Source organism: Salmo trutta, chromosome 17 (genome assembly GCF_901001165.1).
Source record: "Salmo trutta chromosome 17, fSalTru1.1, whole genome shotgun sequence".
Classification (NCBI taxonomy): Eukaryota; Metazoa; Chordata; class Actinopteri; order Salmoniformes; family Salmonidae; genus Salmo; species Salmo trutta.
Genome location: NC_042973.1, coordinates 50,648,790 through 50,671,990, shown reverse-complemented (window position 1 = coordinate 50,671,990; position 23,201 = coordinate 50,648,790). Strand labels below are relative to the sequence as shown.

At 42.1% G+C, this 23,201-nt stretch overlaps 1 protein-coding gene across 1 annotated transcript; it reads left to right on the top strand.

The window, feature by feature from the left end:
* Positions 1 to 4,131: 4,131 nt before the first annotated feature.
* On the top strand, positions 4,132 to 21,682 carry LOC115151325 (two pore calcium channel protein 2-like). The gene is made up of 8 exons (XM_029695254.1): positions 4,132 to 4,433; positions 12,028 to 12,104; positions 16,182 to 16,751; positions 16,927 to 17,031; positions 17,235 to 17,292; positions 17,683 to 17,788; positions 18,088 to 18,207; positions 21,443 to 21,682. The coding sequence occupies exons 5-8, from the start codon at positions 17,261 to 17,263 to the stop codon at positions 21,527 to 21,529; spliced, it is 345 nt and encodes a 114-aa protein (XP_029551114.1). The 5' UTR covers positions 4,132 to 4,433; positions 12,028 to 12,104; positions 16,182 to 16,751; positions 16,927 to 17,031; positions 17,235 to 17,260; the 3' UTR covers positions 21,530 to 21,682.
* The last annotated feature ends 1,519 nt before the right edge of the window (positions 21,683 to 23,201 follow it).

Below are 23,201 nucleotides of genomic sequence, written 5' to 3'. Positions count from 1 at the left end.
GCAAAGGACCCTGTGAAGACGCTGGAGGAAACCGGTACAAAAGTATCTATATCCACAGTAAAACGAGTCCTATATTGATATAACCTGAAAGGCTGCTCAGCAAGGAAGAAGCCACTGCTCCAAAACCACCATATAAAAGCCAGACTACGGTTTGCAACTGCACATGGTGACAAAGATCATACTTTTTGGAGAAATGTCCTCTGGTCTGATGAAACATAAATAGAACTGTTCGGCCATAATGACCATCGTCATGTTTGGAGGAAAAAGGGGGATGCTTGCAAGCCGAAGAACACCATCCCAACCGTGAAGCACGGGGGTAGCAGCATCATGTTGTGGGGGTGCTTGCTGCAGGAGGGACTGGTGCACTTCACAAAATAGATGGCATCATGAAGTAGGAAAATGATGTGGATTTATTGAAGCAACATCTCAAGACATCAGTCAGGAAGTTAAAGCTTGGTCGCAAATGGGTCTTCCAAATGGACAATGACCCCAAGCATACTTCCAAAGTTGTGGCTAATTGAGTATATGTAAACTTCTGACCCACTGGGAATGTGATGATATAAATAAAAGCTGAAATAAATCATTCTTTCTAGTATATTTGTGACATTTCACATTCTTAAAATAAAGTGGTGATCCTAAAAGACCTAAGGCAGGGAATTTTTACTAGGATTAAATGTATTTGGCTAAGGTGTATGCAAACTTCCGACTTCAACTGTATATAAGGTGTAATTTTGGGATGCAAACTCAAATTGAACACATTTCAACTCTATATCTGACATGGTACAGGTGTCTTTTTTATTAAGCCCATAACCATGTGTATGAGGTGTATCCTTTTGTTTCAAAGTAGATTTGTTTAAGACTACCAAGAATCACTCTGTGGGACCCTGATTAAGCCCACTGCAGTAAAAGGTTAAGACATTATATAAACTATCCATTTGTGACATGAACATGTTGTATACTTGAAACGATGTAAACAAAACTATATCACTTTAGAAAAAGGTTTGGCATTCTCCCCAATAAACACTTACCATTATGTTGCATCGACCACCAGAGAGCAGCTTTTACTATCAATAATAATGTTTCTACCATACAGGTTATGCACAGTGTTTCCCAATCCTGGCACTAACACACTTGATTCAACTAATCAACTACAAATCTAAACTTTTGTTGAATCTGCTGTGTTAGTGCTAGCTAGGGAAAACCAAAGATGTGCACACCTTTGGGTCCCCAGGACCAGGATTGGGAAACACTGGGTGATGGTATAAATCTATTTACATAATGACAGAAGATGTTCATTTCTTCTGTACAGTATCTTTCTTAACCTGATATGAAACCTCTTATTTCCCACCAAGTTAAATCGGGAAGCCGGACAAACCATCCAAGATCCCCCGCAACAGTTCCTGAGAGCTTCCCCTCAACTCTCCGAGTCATTCTGTCCCCCGCCAAGTAACTCCACTTCCACTAGTCTCCAGTTCCACATCCCAACCGTTAGTTTCCCTCAGCCCATCCCATCTATCTCTGCTGGCTACCCTCTTCGGATTTCTACCCACCATATATCTTTCAACTATGCTGTGATGTTTGTGAACGTACAATTTGAATCTATTTTATCGAATAGAATCCACAGATTGCGAGTTGAAGATAGTGCTCTCTGTGCACTAGTTTAGAACAACGCAACTGTCAAAAGATTGCTCCGTTTACAGAAACATAAATCACTTCAATAAAATTTGCAACGCAAGGAAAAACACTGGGTCAAATAAAGGGAAACTCATCACACTGTTTAATTCTGTCTTTTGAGATTGTAAACAAGATTCAAGTCAATTTGAAACAACATTTACCAGAAAGGATTATGACAGTAGGAAGATTACTGTTTTCGACCCTCCCTCTCCCTCTCTACCACACTTGCTGTCTCGAACTCTGAATGCTCTGCTCTGCTAAACTGACATTTACTCCTGAGGTGCTGACCTGTTGCACCCTCTACAACAACTGTGATTATTGTTTGACCCTGCTGGTCATCTATGAACGTTTGAACATCTTGAAGAACAATCTGGTGGCCATGTACTCTTATAATCTCCACCGGCACAGCCAGAAGAGGACTGGGTTTTAGGCTGGGTTTCTGTATAAGCACGTTGTGACATCTGCTGATGTAAAAAAGGGCTCTATAAATACATTTGATTTGATGAGCCCAATATTGCAAGTATTTCAACTGTAAAAGGCAGATCACATACCCATAGTGCCAATCCAAACACACTGATCAAAGCAGCTAAAATGCCACCTAAAGTTAAACACAACCCAGAACACGGTTTTGGATTTAAGAATCTAGTTTACGTTTCACATGCTACTCAAAAGCTGTACACAGTCATTGAGAACGTTTACATGCATACTAATAATTTGATATTAAACTGATAATGACAGTAGGTAGATTATGCGATAGTCATATAAACACCTTACTCTGTTTATCTTAATCGTCGTACAACGGGTTTTCTGCGCGATCTTTATAATTATTAGGACATGTAAACACCTTGATAGGCGTTCCAGCGGTGTATTCGAGCTGCGCATGTGCCAGCACCGACCGAGGAAACCTCCCTCTTCAGCGAGTGAAGCGTGTTCGGAACGACTGAATGTTTGCGTCTCAGAAGTAGTTTTCACATACAAATATGCTTTCCAAAAATAACATGTTCGCTGTGTTCATTTAGATTGGCGATTTTCAGCATTTATCAGAGTGCCATCAGGTAGCCTGATTTCAGATGTGTTCATGTAAACAGGATTATTAGGGAAATCGTTCTTCTTGCAAAGCATGTCAACGTTTTAATCAAACTTATGTTCATCTGACCATCCATAACAATTGCATTATTGTGTGCATTTAACCGCACTCATTGTTTTGACGACTCTGCCTGCACTGATAAACTTCAGACACCCAGGCTTGATCCTGTGACAGAGGCTACAGGTGATATTTAGTTGATTAATTCTACCTCAACCTTCTTCTCGATACCTGAGCCATGTTGTTGTTGCTTTTTTTGGTTGTTCTTGTTGTTGTGGTGGTTCTAATTGTAGTTGTGGTTCTAAGCGTAGTTATCGTTCTAGGTTTAATTGTTGTCCCTGTTGTGTCTGGTCTCTCATTTAGTCGCAGGTCACCAGAATTCACCTGTGTCATTGAAACATCACTCCCCAGCATCATCGGCTGGATAATATTGGACCTGAAAAAGAGAGGTCTCAACTCAACAAATATTTATGATGATGCTGGGGAATGCTTCGTCTCTCCAGCGTCATTAAGGGTGACAGATAAGGCTTTTTCTTTGCAACTCTGCCTAGAAGGGCGGCATCCCGGAGTCGCCTCTTCACTGTTGATGTTGAGACTGGTGTTTTGCGTGTACTATTTAATGAAGCTGCCAGTTGAGGACTTGTGATGCGTCTGTTTCTCAAACTAGACACTCTAATGTACTTGTCCTCTTGCTCAATTGTGCACTGGGGCCTCCCACTCCTCTTTCTTTTCTGGTTAGAGCCAGTTCGCTCTGTTCTGTGAAGGGAGTAGTACACAGTGTTGTACAAGATCTTCAGTTTCTTGGTAATTTCTCGCATGGAATAGCCTTCATTTCTCATAACAAGAATATACTGACGAGTTTCATAAGAAAGGTCTTTGTTTCTGGTCATTTTGAGCCTGTAATCAAACCCACAAGTGCTGATGCTCCAGATACTCAACTAGTCTAAAGAACGCCAGTTTTATTGCTTCTTTAAATCAGCAGAACGGTTTTCAGCTATGCTAACATAATTGCGAAAGGGTTTTCTGATGATCAATTAGCCTTTTAAAAAGATAAACTTGGATTAGCTAACACAACGTGCCATTGGAACACAGGAGTGATGGTTGCTGATAATGGGTCCCTGTACGCCTATGTAGATATTCCATAAAACATCTGCCATTTCCAGCTACAATAGTCATTTACAACATTAACAATGTCTACACTGTATTTCTGATCAATCTTATGTTATTTTAATTGACCAAAAAATGTGTTTTTCTTTCAAAAACAAGGGCATTTCTAAGTGACCCCAAACTTTTGAACGGTAGTGTACATTCTTGTCATATGTCCCTCTTCATTCTCCACCTTGATGTGCAAACAGATGTTACAGAGGCTCTTCAGCTCCTCTACAATGACTTCCAGGTCCGGGTTATCAGTGACAGGCATGAGGATCACGGCACCCTCGCTGTCCACATTGCTGTAGGTGATGGCAATGCCGGCGTGTCGGCTAAGGGTATGCATAGAGGTGTGTGTGATGAAGAGCGCCGTGTTGTTTTTTCACGCGACAGGATGCGGATGGTCTCCAGACAGTACAGCTGGCAGGACGGTTGGAAGTCTCGCTCCAGGAAGCCCAGCACTAGCTCCCCCAACCTCTGAGGACGGGACGCAAGCAACAGCATGAATAGACAACTCAGTATGCAGGTATGTCGGCGCTACCAAAGGTTTCTATGGGAATGGGGTGCTTGGTAAATACTTCAGTATAGTCCCTTGCCAGCATTCAACAAAGGCCTTTCACCCTCTTGAAGGGAAAATGTGTTATTTTCATGAGGTTCAACATCAGTGGGGAATAGGTGTTTAGGATGGTCTTTTGCTAGTTCTGCATTAGGTTTTAAATTCCAGAAAGTCCTCGGTTTGGGTTTACTACAACTATGTAAAACAGACCAAGATAGAATCAAAGCTACCAAGCTACCCTGTGATCTGTGAATATCACAAGTAGTATTAGTCGTACTGTATGTGCCGGATACACATGGTATACACTGTCCAACAAAATGCTTACCTGCAGGTTCCTTCTCGACAATGCAACAACAATAATAAATAATAAAAGATAAGAATATGAACATAAAGTAAATGGCTCAGTAGAATAGAATAAACATTTTAGCACACGTTTAATACGGGAAGGCACAATTTATAGTCCAATATTTTGGGGACAAGTGTTTAAATTGTTCAGTATTTAGCAATAAGAATAAGTGTCTGGTAGCAGCAGTTCTGATGTGTGTTTACCCCAAACGTGTGTGTGTGTGTGTGTGTGTGTGTGTATGTGTGTGTGTGTGAGGGTACAGTACCAGTAAAAGTTTTGACACACCTACTCATTCAAGGGTTTTTCTTTATTTTTACTGTTTTCTATATTGTAGAATAATAGTGACTACATCAACACTATGAAATAACACACATGGAATCATGTAGTAAACAAAAAAGTGCTAAACAAATCAAAATATATTTTATATTTGAGGTTCTTCAAAGTAGCCAGCATTTGCCTTGATGACAGCTTTGCACACTCTTGGCATTGTCTCAACCAGCTTCACCTGGAATGCTTTTCCAACAGTCTTGAAGGAGTTGCCACATATGCTGAGCACTTGTTGGCTGCTTTTCCTTCACTCTGCGGTCCAACTCATCCCAAATCATCTCAATTGGGTTGAGGTCGGGTGATTGTGGAGGCCAGGTCATGTGGAGGCCAGGTCATCTGATGCAGCACTCCATCACTCTCCTTCTTGGTCAAATAGTCCTTACACAGCCTGGAGGTGTGTTGGGTCATTATCCTGTTGAAAAACAAATGACAGTCCCACTAAGCGCAAACCAAGTGGGATGGCGTATCGCTCCAGAATGCTGTGGTATCCATGTTGGTTAAGTGTGCCTTGAATTCTAAATAAATCTCTGACAGTGTCACCTACAAATCACCCCCACACCATCACACCTCCTCCTCCATGTTTCATGGTGGGAACCACACATGCCGAGATCATCCGTTCACCTACGCCCCGTCTCACAAAGACACAGCGGTTAGAACCAAAAATCTTACATTTGGACTCATCAGACCAAAGGACAGACTTCCACCGGTCTAATGTCCATTGCTCGTGTTCCTTGGCCCAAGCATGTCTCTTATTCTTATTGGTGTCCTTTATTAGTGGTTTATTTGCAGCAATTCGACGATGAAGGCCTGATTCACACAGTCTCCTCTGAACAGTTGATGTTGAGATGTGTCTGTTACTTGAACTCTGTGAAGCATTTATTTGGGCTGCAATTTCTGAGGCTGGTGTTTTTTTATGGTTTTTGCGAATGCACTTGAAGAAACTTTCAAAATTCTTGAAATTTTCCGGATTGACTGACCTTCATTCCTGAAAGTAATGATGGACTGTTGTTTCGCTTTGCTTATTTGAGCTGTTCTTGGTATTTTACCAAATAGGGATATCTTCTGTATACCACCCCGACATTGTCACAACACAACTGATTGGGTCAAACACATTAAGAAGGAAAGAAATTCCATAAATTAACTTTTAACAAGGCACACCTCTTAATTGAAATGCATTCCAGGTGACTACCTCATGAAGCTGGTTGAGAGAATGCCAAGAATGGTACAAATGGTGCAAACAGAGGGCTGCTGTGCTTCTAGCTCTTAGGAAACTTTTTTACGTGTTATTTCTTACATTATTAGCTCAGAAGTTTTTTGTGTTATTACATACAGCATGGAAGAACTATTGGATATCAGAGTGGCGGTAACTCACCAGCATTACCAGCATTATGACCAGGAATACGACTTTCCCAAATCCGGATCCTTTGTTCGTACCTCCCAGGGCAATTGAACTGATTCCAGAGGCCGATCTAAAACACTGCCGGCGGAGGAGAGGTACTTGGAGTGGTCTTCTAGTCTGACTTAGGAGGTGCGCACACCACCCACCACTTCCAAGTATATTACTCGCTAATGTTCAGTCTCTGGATAATAAAGTTGACGATTTCCTTCCAGAGAGACATCAGGGATTGTAACGTACACTGTTTCACAGAAACATGGCTTTCTCGGGATATACTGTCTGAGTCCGTACAGCCAGGTTCTCAGTTCTTACCTCTCCGGGAAGAAGAAGGGCAGGGGTATATGCTTCATGATTAACTACTCATGCTGTGATTGTGATAGCATACAGGAACTCAAGTCCTCTTTTCACCTGACCTAGAATACCTCACAATCAAATGACAACCGTATTACCTCCCATGAGAATTCTCTTTGGCCCCTCAAGCCGATACCATGACGGCCCTCAAAGAACTTCACTGGACTTTATGCAAACTGGAAACCACATATCCTGACGCCGTATTTATTGTAGCTGGGGATTTTAACAAAGCACATTTTAGGGAAAAAACGCTGCCGAAGTTCAATCAACATATTGACTGTAGTACTCGCGCTGCTAAAACACTCGACTACTGCTACTCCAAATTCCGGGATGCCTACAAGGCCCTCCCCACCCCTCCCTTTCGCAAATCTGATCACGATTCCATTTTACTCCTGCCTTCATATAGGCAGAAACTAAAACTGGAGATACCCGTGCTAAGGACTATTCAACGCTGGTCTGACCAATCGGAAACTATGCTTCAAGATTGTTTTGATCACACCGACTGGGATATGTTCCGGATAGCCTCCTAGAACAATATTGATGAATACACTGATACAAGTTTATCAGGAAGTGTATAGGAGATGTTGTACCCACTGTGACTATTAAAACCCATCCTAACAAGAAACCGTGGATAGATGGCAGCATTCGCGCAAAACTGAAAGCGCGAACCATCGCATTTAACCATGGCAAGGTGACTGGGAATATGGCCAAATACAAACAGTGTAGTTATTCCCTCCGTAAGACAATCAAACAGGCAAAACATCAGTATAGAGACAAAGTGGAGTTGCAATTCAACGGCTCAGACACGAGACATATGTAATAGGGTCTACAGACAATCACGGACTACAAAGGGAAAACCAGCCTTGTCGTGAACACCGACGTCTTGCTTCTGGACAAGCTAAAAACCTTCTTTGCCCGCTTTGAGGATAACACAGTGCCACCGACGCTGCCCGCTACCAAGGAATGTGGGCTTTCCTTCTCTGTTGGTGACGTAAGACATTTAAGCGTGTTAACCCTCGCAAGGCTGCTGGCTCAGACGGCATCTCTAGCCGAGTCCTCAGAGCATGCGCACACCAGCTGGCTGGAGAAGTGGAGAAGGTGGAAAGCTTCAAGTTCCTCGGCGTTCACATCACTGACAAACTGAAATGGTCCACCCACACAGACAGTGTGGTGAAGTAGGCGCAACATAGTTTTGATGTCTTCACTATTATTCTACAATGTAGAAAATAGTACAAATAAAGAAAAACCCTGGAATGAGTAGGTGTGTCCAAACGTTTGACTGGTACTGTATATCTGTGTGGGTGTGTGCGTGCGTGCGTGAGTGAGTGCATGTGTGCTAAGGTGTGTAGAGTCAGTGCAGGTGGTCAGTCCAGCTCAAGTGTCCATCAGTCTGATGGCTTGCAGATAGAATCTGTCTCTGAGCCTGTTGGTATCAGACCTCATGCTCTGATACCGTTTGCCTGACAGTAAGGGAGTGAACAGCTTGTGGCTGGGGTCAGAGGGGACAACAGAAGGTACATATGAAGGGACAGAGGAGAGACATCAGGCAGCAGAAAATGTATACAAAATTTAAAACAGAAATACCTTATTTACATAAGTATTCAGACCCTTTGCTATGACACTCGAAATTGAGCTCAGGTGCATCCTGTTTCCATTAATCATCCATGAGATGTTTCTACAACTTGATTAGAGTCCACCTGTGGTAAATTAAATTGATTGGACATGATTTGGAAAGGCACACACCAGTCTAGAAAGGTTCCACACTTGACAGTGCATGTCAGAGCAAAAACCAAACCATGAGGTCGAAGGAATTGTCCGTTGAGCGCCGAGACAGGATTGTGTCGAAGCACAAATCTGGGGAAAGGTACCAAAACATTTCTTCAACACTGAAGGTTCCCAAGAACACAGTGGCCTCCATCATTCTTAAATGGAAGAAGTTTGGAACCACTAAGACTTCCTAGAGCTGGCCGCCCGGCTAAACTGAGCCATCGGGGGAGAAGGGCCTTGGTGACCAAGAGCCCAATGGTCACTCTGACAGAGCTCCAGAGTTCCTCAGTGGAGATGGGAGAGCCTTCTAGAAGGACAACCATCTCTGCAGCACTACACCAATCAGGCCTTTATGGTAGAGTGGCCAGACGGAAGCCACTCCTCAGTGAAAGGAACATGTCAGCCCACTTGGAGTTTGCTAAAAGGCATCTAAAGACTCTCAGACCATGAGAAACCAGATTCTCTGGTCTGAACCAACATTGAACTATTTTGCCTGACTGCCAAGCGTCATGTTTGGAGGAAACCTGGCACCATCCCTACGGTGAAGCATGGGGGTGGCAGAATCATGCTCTGGGGATGTTTTTCAGTGGCAGGGACTGGGAGACTAGTCAGGATAGAGGCAAAGATGATTGGAGCAAAGTACAGAGAGATCCTTGATGAAAACCTGCTCCAGAGTTCTCAGGACCTCAGACTGGGGCGAAGGTTCTGCTTCTAACAGGACAACGACCCTAAGCACACAGCCAAGAAAATGCAGGAGTGGCTTCGGGACAAGTCTCTGAATGTCCTTGAGGGGCCCAGCCAGAGCCTGGACTAGAACCCCGATCGAACATCTCTGGAGAGAGCTGAAAATAGCTGTGCAGCAACGCTCCCCATGCAATCTGACAGAACTTGAGAGGATCTGCAGAGAATGGCAGAAACTCCCCAAATACAGGTGTGCCAAGCTTGTAGCGTCATACCCAAGAAGACTCGATGCTGTATTTTCTGCAAAAGGTGCTTCAACAAAGTACTAAGTACAGGGTCTGAATACTTATGTAATAAATTAGCAAACATTTCTCTAAACCTGTTTTAGCTATGTCATTATGGGGTATTCGGTGTAGATTGATGAGGGGAAAAAATATTGAATCAATTTTACAATAAGGCTGTAATCTAACAAAATGTGGAAAAAGTCAAGGGGTACGAATACTTTCCGAAGGCACTGTATATCTCAGTACAGGAAAGATTGTTTTAGTTTTAGTATCCAGACCACTTGACTTTTTCCACATTATGTTAGGTTACAGCCTTTTTCAAAAATGTATAATATAAAAAAATCCCTGACCAAGGCCCTTCTCCCCCAATTGCTCAGTTTGAATGCACTGTATATTTATATTTTGTATATACAGTTGAAGTCGGAAGTTTACCTTAGCCAAATACATTTAAACTCAGTTTTTCACAATTCCTGACATTTAATCCTAGTAAAAATTCCCTGTCTTAGGTCAGATAGGATCACCACTTTATTTTAAGAATGTGAAATGTCAGAATAATAGTAGAGAGAATGATTTATTTCAGCTTTTATTTCTTTCATCACATTCCCAGCGGGTCAGAAGTTTACAATACACTCAATTAGTATTTGGTAGCATTGCATTTAATTTGTTTAACTTGGGTCAAACGTTTCGGGTAGCCTTCTACAAGCTTTCCACAATAAGTTGTGTGAATTTTGGCCTATTCTTCCTGACAGAACTGGTGTAACTGAGTCAGGTTTGTTGACCTCCTTGCTCTCACACGCTTTTTCAGTTCTGCCCACAAATGTTCTATAGGATTGAGGTAAGGGCTTTGTGATGACCACTCCAATACCTTGACTTTGTTGCCCTTAAGCCATTTTGCCACCACTTTGGAAGTATGCTTGGGGTCATTGTACATTTGGAAGACCCATTTGCGACCAAGCTTTAACTTCCTGACTTATGTCTTGAGATGTGGCTTCAATATATCCACATAATTTTCCTACCTCATTATGCCATCTATTTTGTGAAGTACACCAGTTTAGCAAAGCACCCCCACAAAGCACCCCCGCAAGCCTCCCCCTTTTCCTCCAAACATAACGATGGTCATAATGGCCAAACAGTTCTATTTTTGTTTCATCAGACCAGAGGACATTTCTCCAAAAAGTACGATTTTTGTCCCCATTTGCAGTTGCAAACCGTAGTCTGTTTTTTTTATGGCGGTTTTGGAGCTGTGGCTTCTTCCTTGCTAAGCGGCCTTTCAGGTTATGTCGATATAGGACTCGTTTTACTGTGGATATAGATGCTTTTGTACCTGTTTCCTCCAGCATCATCACAAGGTCCTTTGCTGTTGTTCTGGGATTGATTTGCACTTTTCGCACCAAAGTACGTTAATCTCTAGGAGACAGAACGCGTCTGCTTGAGCGGTATGATGGCTGCGTGGTCCCATGGTGTTTATACTTGAGTACTATTGTTTGTACAGATGAACGTGGTACCTTCAGGCATTTGGAAATTGCCCCCAAGGATGAACCAGACTTGTGGAGGTCTACAGTGTTTTTTCTGAGGTCGTGGCTGATATCTTTTCATTTTCCCATGATGTCAAGCAAAGAGGCACTGAGTTTGAAGGTAGGCCTTGAAATACATCCACAGGTACACCTCCAATTGACTCAAATTATGTCAATTAGCCTATCAGAAGCTTCTAAAGCCATGACATCATTTTCTGGAATTTTCCAAGCTGTTTAAAGGCACAGTCAACATAGTGTATGTAAACTTCTGACCCACTGGAATTGTGATGCAGTGAATTATAAGTGAAATAATATGTCTGTAAACAATTGTTAGAAAAATTACTTGTGTCATGCGCAAAGTAGATGTCCTAACCGACTTGCCAAAACTATAGTTTGTTAACAAGAAATTTGTGGAGTGGTTGAAAAACGAGTTTTAATGACTCCAACCTAAGTGTATGTAAACTTCCGACTTCAACTGTATAGGTATAATAATCTCAAAGGATAATCAACATGGTGCTGATAACACTAATGAGCGTAATTCTGATGAATTTTGGACAAAATTGAGTCAATATTGGAAGAAGTAGCAGAAAAAACATGGGTGACCCCTCATCAACTAGTTGGGTACGCACAGGAAGAGGGGCCTGCTTCCCCAGGAGATTTAAAGCCATACGTGTCTTGATCACTTGTTATAGGTTGACTCTCATGAAAACAGTGTTCTATGTTCTACGTCTACTAAGAGGCTAATCTTTTGTCACATGGAAACCCAAAGTGTATTTCTTGATATATACAATAATAATAAGTCACATAAGCAAAATACTTACATTAAGGATGGAATTTGTTTTAGAGATAAACTTGAAATATACTAAAACAGTACCATTCCCCTCCTCCTAATACACAGGCATGCAAGAAGAAAGCGATGAAAGATGGAGAAGAGGGTTAGGATGGAGGTGATTTGGTGATACTGACCTGCCTACTGTAAGTTCTAGTATACTCTGTGGAGTATGGTGGATTTTAATGAAACATTAACAATGTTACAAACTAAAATCTCCGTCTCTCCTTTCTAAATAATCTAGATTGCGAGCAAACAGTATCGCTAAAAAGCCAATTATTCCAATGCCTCGCTGACTAATGACAAAACAGGTGAAATAGTTCAGCACAAATGAAAACTGTACCTCTCTCTCATCCTCTTCATCTGTACTGTACCTCTCTCTCATCCTCTTCATCTGTACTGTACCTCTCTCTCATCCTCTTCATCTGTACTGTACCTCTCTCTCATCCTCTTCATCTGTACTGTACCTCTCTCTCATCCTCTTCATCTGTACTGTACCTCTCTCTCATCCTCTTCATCTGTACTGTACCTCTCTCTCATCCTCTTCCTCTGTACTGTACCTCTCTCTCATCCTCTTCCTCTGTACTGTACCTCTCTCTCATCCTCTTCCTCTGTACTGTACCTCTCTCTCATCCTCTTCCTCTGTACTGTACCTCTCTCTCATCCTCTTCCTCTGTACTGTACCTCTCTCTCATCCTCTTCATCTGTACTGTACCTCTCTCTCATCCTCTTCCTCTGTACTGTACCTCTCTCTCATCCTCTTCCTCTGTACTGTACCTCTCTCTCATCCTCTTCCTCTGTACTGTACCTCTCTCTCATCCTCTTCCTCTGTACTGTACCTCTCTCTCATCCTCTTCATCTGTACTGTACCTCTCTCTCATCCTCTTCATCTGTACTGTACCTCTCTCTCATCCTCTTCATCTGTACTGTACCTCTCTCTCATCCTCTTCATCTGTACTGTACCTCTCTCTCATCCTCTTCATCTGTGTTAAATAAGAAGCACTGAGTCATCTAGGGGGAGACAAAGAAAAAGGAAAAGATTCTAAAAGCTTCAACAAAACATTTGAAAACAAAACAGCTACCCGGCCTAATACATAGTCCATTGTGAATTAGCATACAGTACAATATAGTTGAGGCCTTATCTTCCAGTGATGCCTGAGAGCGTTTTCCTTGTTTTGTCATTGCAATGAACTTTGATGTAAAGGTATGAGGAAGGTGACTTATTTTTTTGAAATGCTGCCAAAAGGATGATCAATTGCTTTTCATTTTCCACCAAAAAACTAGAGCATATGGATCACTTCCGGAGACGATTTATAGTACAGGTATACCTACAGTAGGCATAAGTACCAGACTAGCCCTTTGTTATGCTTCAGTAAGCTCAAATAGCCTGGCGCCATACCAGTTTATGCTATCTAGCCAACTCATTGTCGCTCATTGTAACGCCAAACAGTGTTTGCCATGACAATACAATAAGGAGTTGGAAAGAGGGCAAAAACAGACTGGTGTCAAGGCTGAAGCTATTGGATCAGATGAGAGCAATTTAGACAGGACAGGATTTGATGAGCCTTGAAGGCTCTGGAATCTATTTGTGTTTTTCAGAAGACTTAATCCTATTATGTCAATAGATACATCCCACAGAGGCCTAGAAAGGGCTAACTACTGTTGCTTGGTGGATAGTCTCTGCGAGGTAACTTTCTAAGGAAAGACAAATAAAACAGGCCTCTCTAAACTCTGTGACTCAATTAATAAGTATGGAATCTTCCATGGGGTGAATAGACAGTTGTATTGTGTCTGCTTTGCCTTCAATCCAATTGAACTGATTTAGGCCTATTTCAAAGTCACATGCCAGTAACGGCCATACGATTTAAAACATATTTGCGGAGTAGTGTCTGTTGTCAAGTAGTTTAGGAAATCTCAGACCATGGCAACATGATGGAACATTGGTAACATTGTGGGAGGCAACCGGTCTGTCTAAGGCAGGGATGGGCAACAATCTAAACTCATCATGAGGGGCCATAGTGACTCTGTGCACCCACACCCACATGCAGTCAGAGCCATCCCTAGCCTTTTGGGGGGCCCTACATTTTTAGCGGCCCCCCCCTCTTGATAGCGGAGAGAGAAAAAAGGGGCTGCCAGTTGGGGCTGCCAGTTGCCCATCCCTGGTCTAGAGAGACTAGTTGTGAAGGGCACAGTTTGTGAGCAGAACAGGATACTTGTCTAAGCCGCTAAGGTGCCCTTATGAGATGGAGCTGAGATGTTACTTTTAATTCTGATCAGACATACTTACATAAAAATGTTAGGCTTTGGGCTTTCACTGTTAACCTTCCTACAAATACCAACCTTTCACCTACAAGCTAATAATACTCTGAATGAACAGCTGGGAATAATAGGCTACAGAAAAAAGAAAACAACTTTGCAGATAAATAGAGAATTTCAAGTGAGGGAAGCTAGGCTTTTTGACTAAAGAGGGGATGGGATCAGCATGGGATCGGTTGCCCAGGCGATGGCCTCTATAGAGAAGAGCAAAGCAGGGTGGTAGTATGGTAGTATGGGGGAAAGGCTCAACCTCAGGCATCTAGAAGATACTAGATACTCAAAGTTTATCTTCTTATTCCTTGGATTTTCTTGGCTTTCTCCTGCTAGTCATTATGCCTATAATAAAACATATATTTTGGCCAACGTCAAGTGAGGAAACTGCTATAGTCTTCCTGTAATGTGTCCCGAAAATATGACATCATAACCCCTGACAACAGCATTATGATGTACACAAATGCCTAATACATGCACTGAATATATAGAATAGAAGGCTCAAGCAAACAGTTGCTGAGTTGTTGATGGTGAACTGACAGTTACTTGACACTATCACTCTCGACATAAACACTATGCCACCCACCTCTCAGAAAATCACACGGGATTTCTATGATATTGTTGAACAGCGTGATCGCATGTTCCTGCTACATTCACCATAATAGGCCACCAGTGTCATGAGAACCATGACATCGTCTCAAGTTCTATATTAGCACTTAACACTGTCAAATTGCACGGAAACGTAACTTAGACTACAAGAACACAAGTCACAGCTTTCATATTTCGTAACGACGGCGACCATTAACCGTTTTATTGTAGGTCTGCAGTGCCATCAATGCCGCATCTTGATCCCCCTTTTCCATGTTTTCTATAATGGCATTCAAATCTATGTATATTATTATTATATTCCCGGTCCACCCGTACTGTATGTTTAGTACCGGGCTTTACCGATAGCTGTATGCACAATGCACATATGACTCAGTGTTATCTTTACTCCTCCGCTCTGGTCCGTGGAACAAAAAAAATGGGTATAAGATTAGCGAAGGATTGCAAGTTTACCGGATAGCACATGGGATTTGTAGTTCAGTTCCGGTAAATGGCTATGGACATGTTATTATTTGGTCGGATCCAGTTCAGCACCGTCCGTTATTATTTACACAGAAGAAGATGATGATGTTGCTTGGGAGAAATTCACAGAGAAATGCTTAGACACGTTACAGAACAACAGCAAGCAGCATGGACGTGGCCCTGAGGTGAACGCCTGTGGCAGAGGCCCTGAGCAATTGAACATTTTTACGCGGGAGGTGTGCAATGCTTGCATTTATTGCACTTCGATGAGTTTCTCTGGTTAGTCACTGAACAATGTATCTACATTATGTCAAATGAAGTGTATCGCACTGTCAGAGTTTTTTTACCAACAGAAAAACAAATGTATATGGGCGGTAGGTAGCCTAGCAATTAGAGCGTTGGGCCAGTAACTGAAAGGTTGCTGGTTTGTATCCCTGAGCTGATAAGACTCTGTTTATGTGCCTTTGAGCAAGCCACTTAACCCTAATTGCTCCTGTAAGTCGCTTGGATTGATGGGAAACTGGCAAGATGAACAAACTCTGAGCTAGGAACTTCATACAGTTTCTCGTGTCACGATCACTTTATTTGTCCGAATTTGTTTGGAGGCATAGCCTACCATTATCAGGGACTACAGTCAGTAGTCCTATTAATAAAGCCTAAATTGTAAGCGAGTCCTGTGTATTATTATTGATGGCTATGTGATTATGACAGGCAAATTAACTTGCAGAGAAGGCTTCAGGATGGTGCAAAGTCTAGGCCCTTAGCTTTCTTTTCCTTTTTTTTCTTCACATTTTTTTTATATGAGTTACTTATGACTCATAACTATTTTCTCCTGTGTGTGTCATCAGGGGCCTGCATGTGGTGATATTTGGCCCTTCATCGAAAGGCCCTCGTCTCTGCCCTGTGACCTCTGACCTGCGTTCTAAACACACTCTGGGAATCTACCGGTGGCCTCACTGAGGGCATCGAGATCATCTGCCTACTCATCTTCAATCTCGACTCCATTGTCAAGCTAAGAAACCCAAAACCTACTTCTGATGTGTAGATAGCTGTTGATGTGTAACCCCAAGATTATGCTATCTTGGTCCCACATCTGCTTGTGCTGTCTTGCCAATGCCTATTTGTGTGACAATGACAGTAGGAGTTGGCAGACAGTACAAACAGATCTGGGACCAGGCTAGGATCACGCACCACTTGCATACATTTCTCAATCAATTTCATAGTGTCGTCATCATACACAACATTTTCACATGTTACTGTAAGGATGAGTAGCCTATTAGTTGGAAGTGATTCATCTTTCATGGAGTTACCTGATTGGTCATGAGGAGTTTTTGAAATGCCAAAATGGCTGGTGGGTTACATTGTGGTCATCTCAGTGTCTGTCATTGACAGGACATTATCCCAGAGCCTGTGAGGAGGTAAGCAAAGTCATATATCTACTCTATCCTCTGGAACCAAAACACATGGTTGATAATGTAATCATATTTTCTATGATGCTCTATTCTATATTGAGTCTACAAGACTGGGTAAGCTTGTTTTCTAATGTCCTTTGAACGTTCTGTCCTGATATCTCATTGTCATTTGTATTTGTAGACTGTAAAAATGAGAACTTCTTCATCCATTCTACCTCCTTCAAAATTCATCATTGATGAAGAACACCTTGAAATGCATCAAGAGAACACTACTGGAAATCACAAGGTACTGAAGCAACAGTTTACTCATGCCAAATCATTTCTGTACATGTTCATGAAAGGCCATGGTTGCACAACTAACGCTATCTTGTACTAACACAGACGTGCGCTCTTAGAATAAGGTTCTAAGGTTCTACATGGAACCCAAAAGGGTTCTAACTGGAAGGAGTGCATTGTAGGTGCTATGTAATGTTTTGCTCCTCTCTACAGTGTGATCTTGATAGTGGTTCTTCACCATGTTTGGCATGCTGCTCTTTCAAGGGGAGAGGTACAGTGAAATCCCCTTTGTCAGTTCGCACTCAGCAATATATTGTGGAGACTGGGACAAGGGTTATGTTTTTTAGCTTAGGCCCTTAAACCTATTTTGAAAAGTTTTAGCTAGTGTATTTTAGTTGAATGGCAGTAGCTGTCAGGATTTTCAGAAGATTTACTTGATGACAAAATGTGTTTTTTTGTTATATATATTTTATTTAAGCTTTGTTTAACCAGGAAGGTAGAGGTCACAAAAACTCTTTCTCAAGGGAGAACTGGCCAAGAAGGGCAGCTCAGTGAAAACACATAGATCATTCAAAACAAGTACAGTGCATAGTGTGGGGGGGGGGGGGGGGGCGCAATGGCTCGCGGATCTGTGTATCCACATCTATACCCACGCATCTAGTCAGAGCTGGCCCCAGATCATGGCTACATCCCCAGATCGTGGCTACATCCCCAGCGAGGCCTTCCGGAGACTGTTTGATGAGCTACACAAGGACAGGATCAACCAGGTATGTGCTTATATCTACACATAGCGATAGATACTGTATTTATATGTACTGTAGTATATAGTATATGTCTAAAAGAATCCCAAATATATTTTTACATCTCTACCACAATATGTATTTCTTACAATCTGTGCAGTGAGCTGACGGTCAGTCTAACAGCAATCATAATTTCATCGTTTGCCTTTGTGCTTGCACTTCCTGGAAGAAATAATATGGCTTATATAATAAACAAACAAACCTGAAAAGATACTTTAAAGTAAATGTCACAGCTTATTCAATTCCTTGTTGTTTTTTTGTTGTAGCATCCTCCATTGCCTGAATACCAATCTAAGTTCCTGCAGAATGTTCAGTTTATCATCAGTCAGCATTATGTCATTGTGGTGGGGAATGCAGTGGCCCTGGCCAACGATGTCAGCACCTGTGTGAGTTCACTATGTCACAATTTCACAAGTTCACAATGTTACAATACTGTATTAAGTAGCCTTTACAATCGTACCCGTATACGGGTTGAAAAGGGCAAATTTGGCCACTGATAAACGGCTAAATTGGAACGTAGAGGCTGTACAGTAACATGCTGTACATGGTGTCAGCCTTTCTGAACTTGAGCTCCTCGCATGACAAGAAGTTGCCCCCATCCCTTCTGCTAATTGGGTAACTTTAGCCAATTCTTTGTTGTCTGAGTTCGGGAAATGTTATAAATTAAGTCGAGACGTTGAGGATTATAATAAAATACAGCTATGATGTCGTGCAAGCAAGCCAAACACCCGTCCAAATGTGCACTTGACATTTCCATCATAAAACTCAGGTCATATGCAGTGTCAACGTTTATGGTCAATATGTTTGCTGTACATTTACATGATGGGTTGTTCGGAACAGAATGAGCCCATGTGTGTCTATTGTGAATTATACAATGGGTGGGTCTAATCCTGAATGTTGAAAGGGGTTAAAACTGCATTCCAGCCGGTGTCTATTCCACAAGTTAACACCGGCTAAATCTTTGATGATAAAATGCCTATTAACTCTGTTCCATTTGACTACACAATCCACTGTCTCATCAGCCAAGCACTTTATTTAACCAGGCAAGTCAGTTAAGAACAAAATCTGATTTACAATGACAGCCTAGGAACAGTGGGTTAATTGCCTTGTTCAGGGGCAGAACAACAGATTCTTACCTTGTCAGCTCAGGGATTTGATCTAGCAACCTTTCGGTTACTGGCCCAACATTCTAACCACTAGGCTACCTGCCTAGTGGAAACTTGATCGCCACTATAAAAAGCATCTAGACATTATCTCACATTTCTTTTAGACTAACATTACATTTTCAACAGTGTAGATTTGTATAAACCATGCTGTCTGTCTCTCCAACATTTGGAACATTGATTCAATATTCATAATCGATCTCCGGCTGTCCCATAGTAATGCATGTGTTGGGAATCGGGACGAGACAGACAGGCGGGCAACGTTTCTCAGCCAGTTGAAATCATGGATCAGCTGGCATCATATTTATGGATATTTACAAAGAATGTCCATTGAAAAAAGGTTAAACGAAATGAAGTGCAGCTAGTTTGCAGTCTTTACACCTTCAGTTTGAAGTGATTGTGTTAGCTGTGTTGTTGGCTAGCTCCTCTGAACTACAATGTCTTGACGAGAGAGCAAATTTTCTATGCCAGGCGAAATCGCGACCTCATTAGCTCATTGTTATGGATGTATCCACATAAATGTCACTACAAAAACAGCTTAAACAAATGCAAATGCAGCTACTTTGCTGTTATTCTGGCTGCACTGTTTGACTTGACTGTAAGTTAGCCGTAGTTGGCTAGCTAGCAAGCAAGGGATAAGAATGTTGCCAGACAGTATGGCATGGAACATGTAGAACTAACGACTGGGTGGCGTCCATAGATACAGAACAAAAAGACTAAATGACTGGGTCGCGACTCTGGCAACCGAACCAATAGAACAAACGACCAGCCGGATTTGGTAGGAACCCTAGATTTGTGTCGGGAATACATTTTTGAAATAGTATGAATAAATTCATCACAGTAAAGTTTTTAATGAAAGTATGTAAATGATTATTTGAATATTTTGGTAACCCGTTGTATAAAAGTTAAAATGCCCTCAACGCCGGTGTTTGGAGGATATATTGGCACAGTTTGCTGGCCGGAGACGAACAACATCCGTGTCAATATATCCTCCAAACACCGGCTTCTCTGGCGTTATCACTTAAAGAATATTTCCCACGGCGCACGCGCCTGAATGCGCTCATTACTTTTTTTTTTACGTGGACCAATATTATGGTCTGTTTCCCTGAATTGCATTGTGAAAGCCTAACACTGTTATATCGTCATGTTGGCAAAAGAACAGGCTTTCAAATGATGCCCACTTGACCCAGATTGCGATTTATAATGGACCTTTTTTTGGATTGCGTAAACAGCAACTGTAATTGTGTGATGGCGGGGATGCAAGGTTGTGTTCCAAACAAAACAACTACAAGTGTGCTTGCTCTAGTTCCTCAATGGCAGAGCTAGAAGAGCAGAAAAATAAAACACCTTATAGTTGAAGACTTCTTTGAGTCATAAAAGTGCATTAAAATGAGTATGAACTGTGCACACTTTGGACAGGTGTGTGGCCTCTCACTCAAACCCTTGTAATTTTGTTGTCTTATGTTGCACATACCATATAGGCCAATTCCCACGAGTGTAAAAGGTTCATTTATTTGTTTGTGTTTCTGCTTGATCTTCACGGAATATTCACTAGTCTGTAATCCAAGTTGATATGCTCCATTTCACCATTGTTTGGAAACAAAGTTCATCAGTTTGGATTCCAGTCTACTTATTTACAGTAATATAGGTACTGGGTGAATGCACAAATACTTCGTTCACTATGTATTTATACTGAGGGGCGCAGGTAGCCTAGTGGTTAGAGCGTTGGACCAGTAACCGAAAGGTTGCTACATCAAATCCCCAAGGTAAAAAGCTCTTGTTCTGCCCCTGAACAAGACAGTTAACCCACTGTGTCTGGGCTGTCATTGTAAATAAGAATTTGTTCATAGCTGACTTGCCTAGTCAAATAAAGGTAAAAAAATTAACTGAAAGTAATTTAAGTTCTTAAAAGTAGGGACCTCTTGCATTTTAACCAAGAATCATACCCTTAAACCAACAAGCCTATAATAAGGTTAAACAACCAAGAGTTTAAATTCTACTGCCTGCCACGTGTATGTGGAATTCCTCTTAGGTCATGCTGTTGCATGCTCAGTAAAACCGCTCAGAGACGGCCATCTAGTGGTTCCTATAAGCACTGCACAAACATCGTCAGATATTGAAAAGGCCAGGTCACATTTCATGCATTTCGTTCAGCAAAGTGTCCCATGAGGGAGGTTTAGATGTAGTTCAGATACAAAAAAAAAACATGTACTGTACAGTATATTAATTTAACTTTCATCAGTATTCCTCAAGATTATCCTGGTGATTGACTGTGAGAAGACACTGAACGGAAGGACTACTAGGCAATTCAAGACCATTTTATGTGGTACAAGGACAGTATTTACTTCAGCTACTCTGTTTCTCACATAAGTGATTAATGTAGGTGTAGCTAGTATGGGTCATGCATGTCTATGCCTCCATGAGATTGACAGATGTTATATTTCCCTCTGTTATCAAGACGGTCAACTGTTTCTTCATCCTCTACTACCTGCTGGAGATGTTGCTGAAGATGGTTCCATTTGGCTGGAAAGGACGTGTGTCCTAATAGTGGAAGTAACATATTTGATGGCACTCTCACAGTTCTTCTTCTGGCAAGTTGCAGTTCAATTACAACGTCAGGGAGGATAATACAGTTGAAGATTCTATCTAAATGTATGTATATTACTGTCACACAAATCAAAGTCACTTGTTGACATTGTAAGTTATATTCCATACTCATTGGATATTGTTTTATCTCTTTTTTATGAAAGGGTCTACATATATCCATATTTGCTACTTACAGGCCACCATTTTATTATCATTTTTTTTGGTGTTCTTCTTTTGGTGGTAGATCAGCTTTAATGTTGCAGATAGATTGTAGCTTCCATAAATATAATTGTCTGCATAAGTTCCAATCCCCCATTATATATTTTTGTAACTATAAACTCAGCAAAAATAGAAACGTCCTCTCACTGTCAACTGCGTTTATTTTCAGCAAACTTAACATGTGTAAATATTTGTATGAACATAATATTCAACAACGGAGATATAAACTGAACAAGTTCCACAGACAGGTGACTAACAGATATGGAATAATGTGTCCCTGAACAAATGGGGGGTCAAAATCAAAAGTAACAGTCAGTATCTGGTGTGGCCACCAGCTGCTTTAAGTACTGCAGTGCATCTCCTCCTTGTGTACTGCACCAGATGTGCCAGTTCTTGCTGTGAGTTGTTACCCCATTCTTCCACCAAGGCATCTGCAAGTTCCCTGACATTCTGGGGCTGAATAGCCATAGCCCCCACCCTCCAATCCAACAGGTCCCAGACGTGCTCAATGGGATTAAGATCCGGGCTTTTCGCTGGCCATGACAGAACACTGACATTCCTTTCTTGCAGGAAATCACGCACAGAACGAGCAGTATGGCTGGTGGCATTGTCTTGCTAGAGGGTCATGTCAGGATGAGCCTGCAGGAAGGGTACCACATGAGGGAGGAGGATGTCTTCCCTGTAACGGTCAGAGTTGAGATTGCCTGAAATGACAAGCTCAGTCCGATGATGCTGTGACACACTGCCCCAGACCATGACGGACCCTCCACCTCCAAATTGATTCCGCACCAGAGTACAGGCCTCCGTGTAATGCTCACACTTTTTGCCAGTCCTGTCTGGTCCAGCAACGATGGGTTTGTGCCCATAGGCAACATTGTTGCCGGTGATGTCTGGTGAGGTCCTGCCTTACAACAGGCCTACAAGCCCTCAGTCCAGCCTCTCTCAGCTTATTGCGGACAGTCTGAGCACTGATGAAGGGATTGTGCGTTCCTGGTGTAACTCGGGCATTTGTTGTTGCCATCCTGTATCTGTCCCGCAAGTGTGATGTTCGGATGTACCGATCCTGTGCAGGTGTTGTTACACGTGGTCTGCCACAGCGAGGACGAGCAGCTGTCCGTCTTGTCTCCCTGTAGCGCTGTCTTAGGCGTCTCACAGTACGGACATTGCAATTTATTGCCCTGGCCACATCTGCAGTCCTCATGCCTCCTTGCAGCATGCCTAAGGCACGTTCATGCAGATGAGCAGGGACCCTGGGCATCTTTCTTTTGGTGTTTTTCAGAGTCAGTAGAAAGGCCTCTTTAGTGTCCTAAGTTTTCATAGCTGTGACCTCAATTGCCTACCGTCTGTAAACTGTTAGTGTCTTAACGACCGTTCCACAGCTGCATGTTCATTAATTGTTTATGATTAATTGA

What these genes read in the sequence shown, in the direction of transcription:
- LOC115151325 (XM_029695254.1), top strand. Translation starts at nt 17,261, where the DNA reads ATGTTTGGCATGCTGCTCTTTCAAGGGGAGAG. An exon ending in CTGCTCTTTCAAGGGGAGAG is followed by an intron (nt 17,293 to 17,682) that starts GTACAGTGAAAT and finishes CCACGCATCTAG; the next exon opens with TCAGAGCTGGCCCCAGATCA. An exon ending in ACAAGGACAGGATCAACCAG is followed by an intron (nt 17,789 to 18,087) that starts GTATGTGCTTAT and finishes TTTTTGTTGTAG; the next exon opens with CATCCTCCATTGCCTGAATA.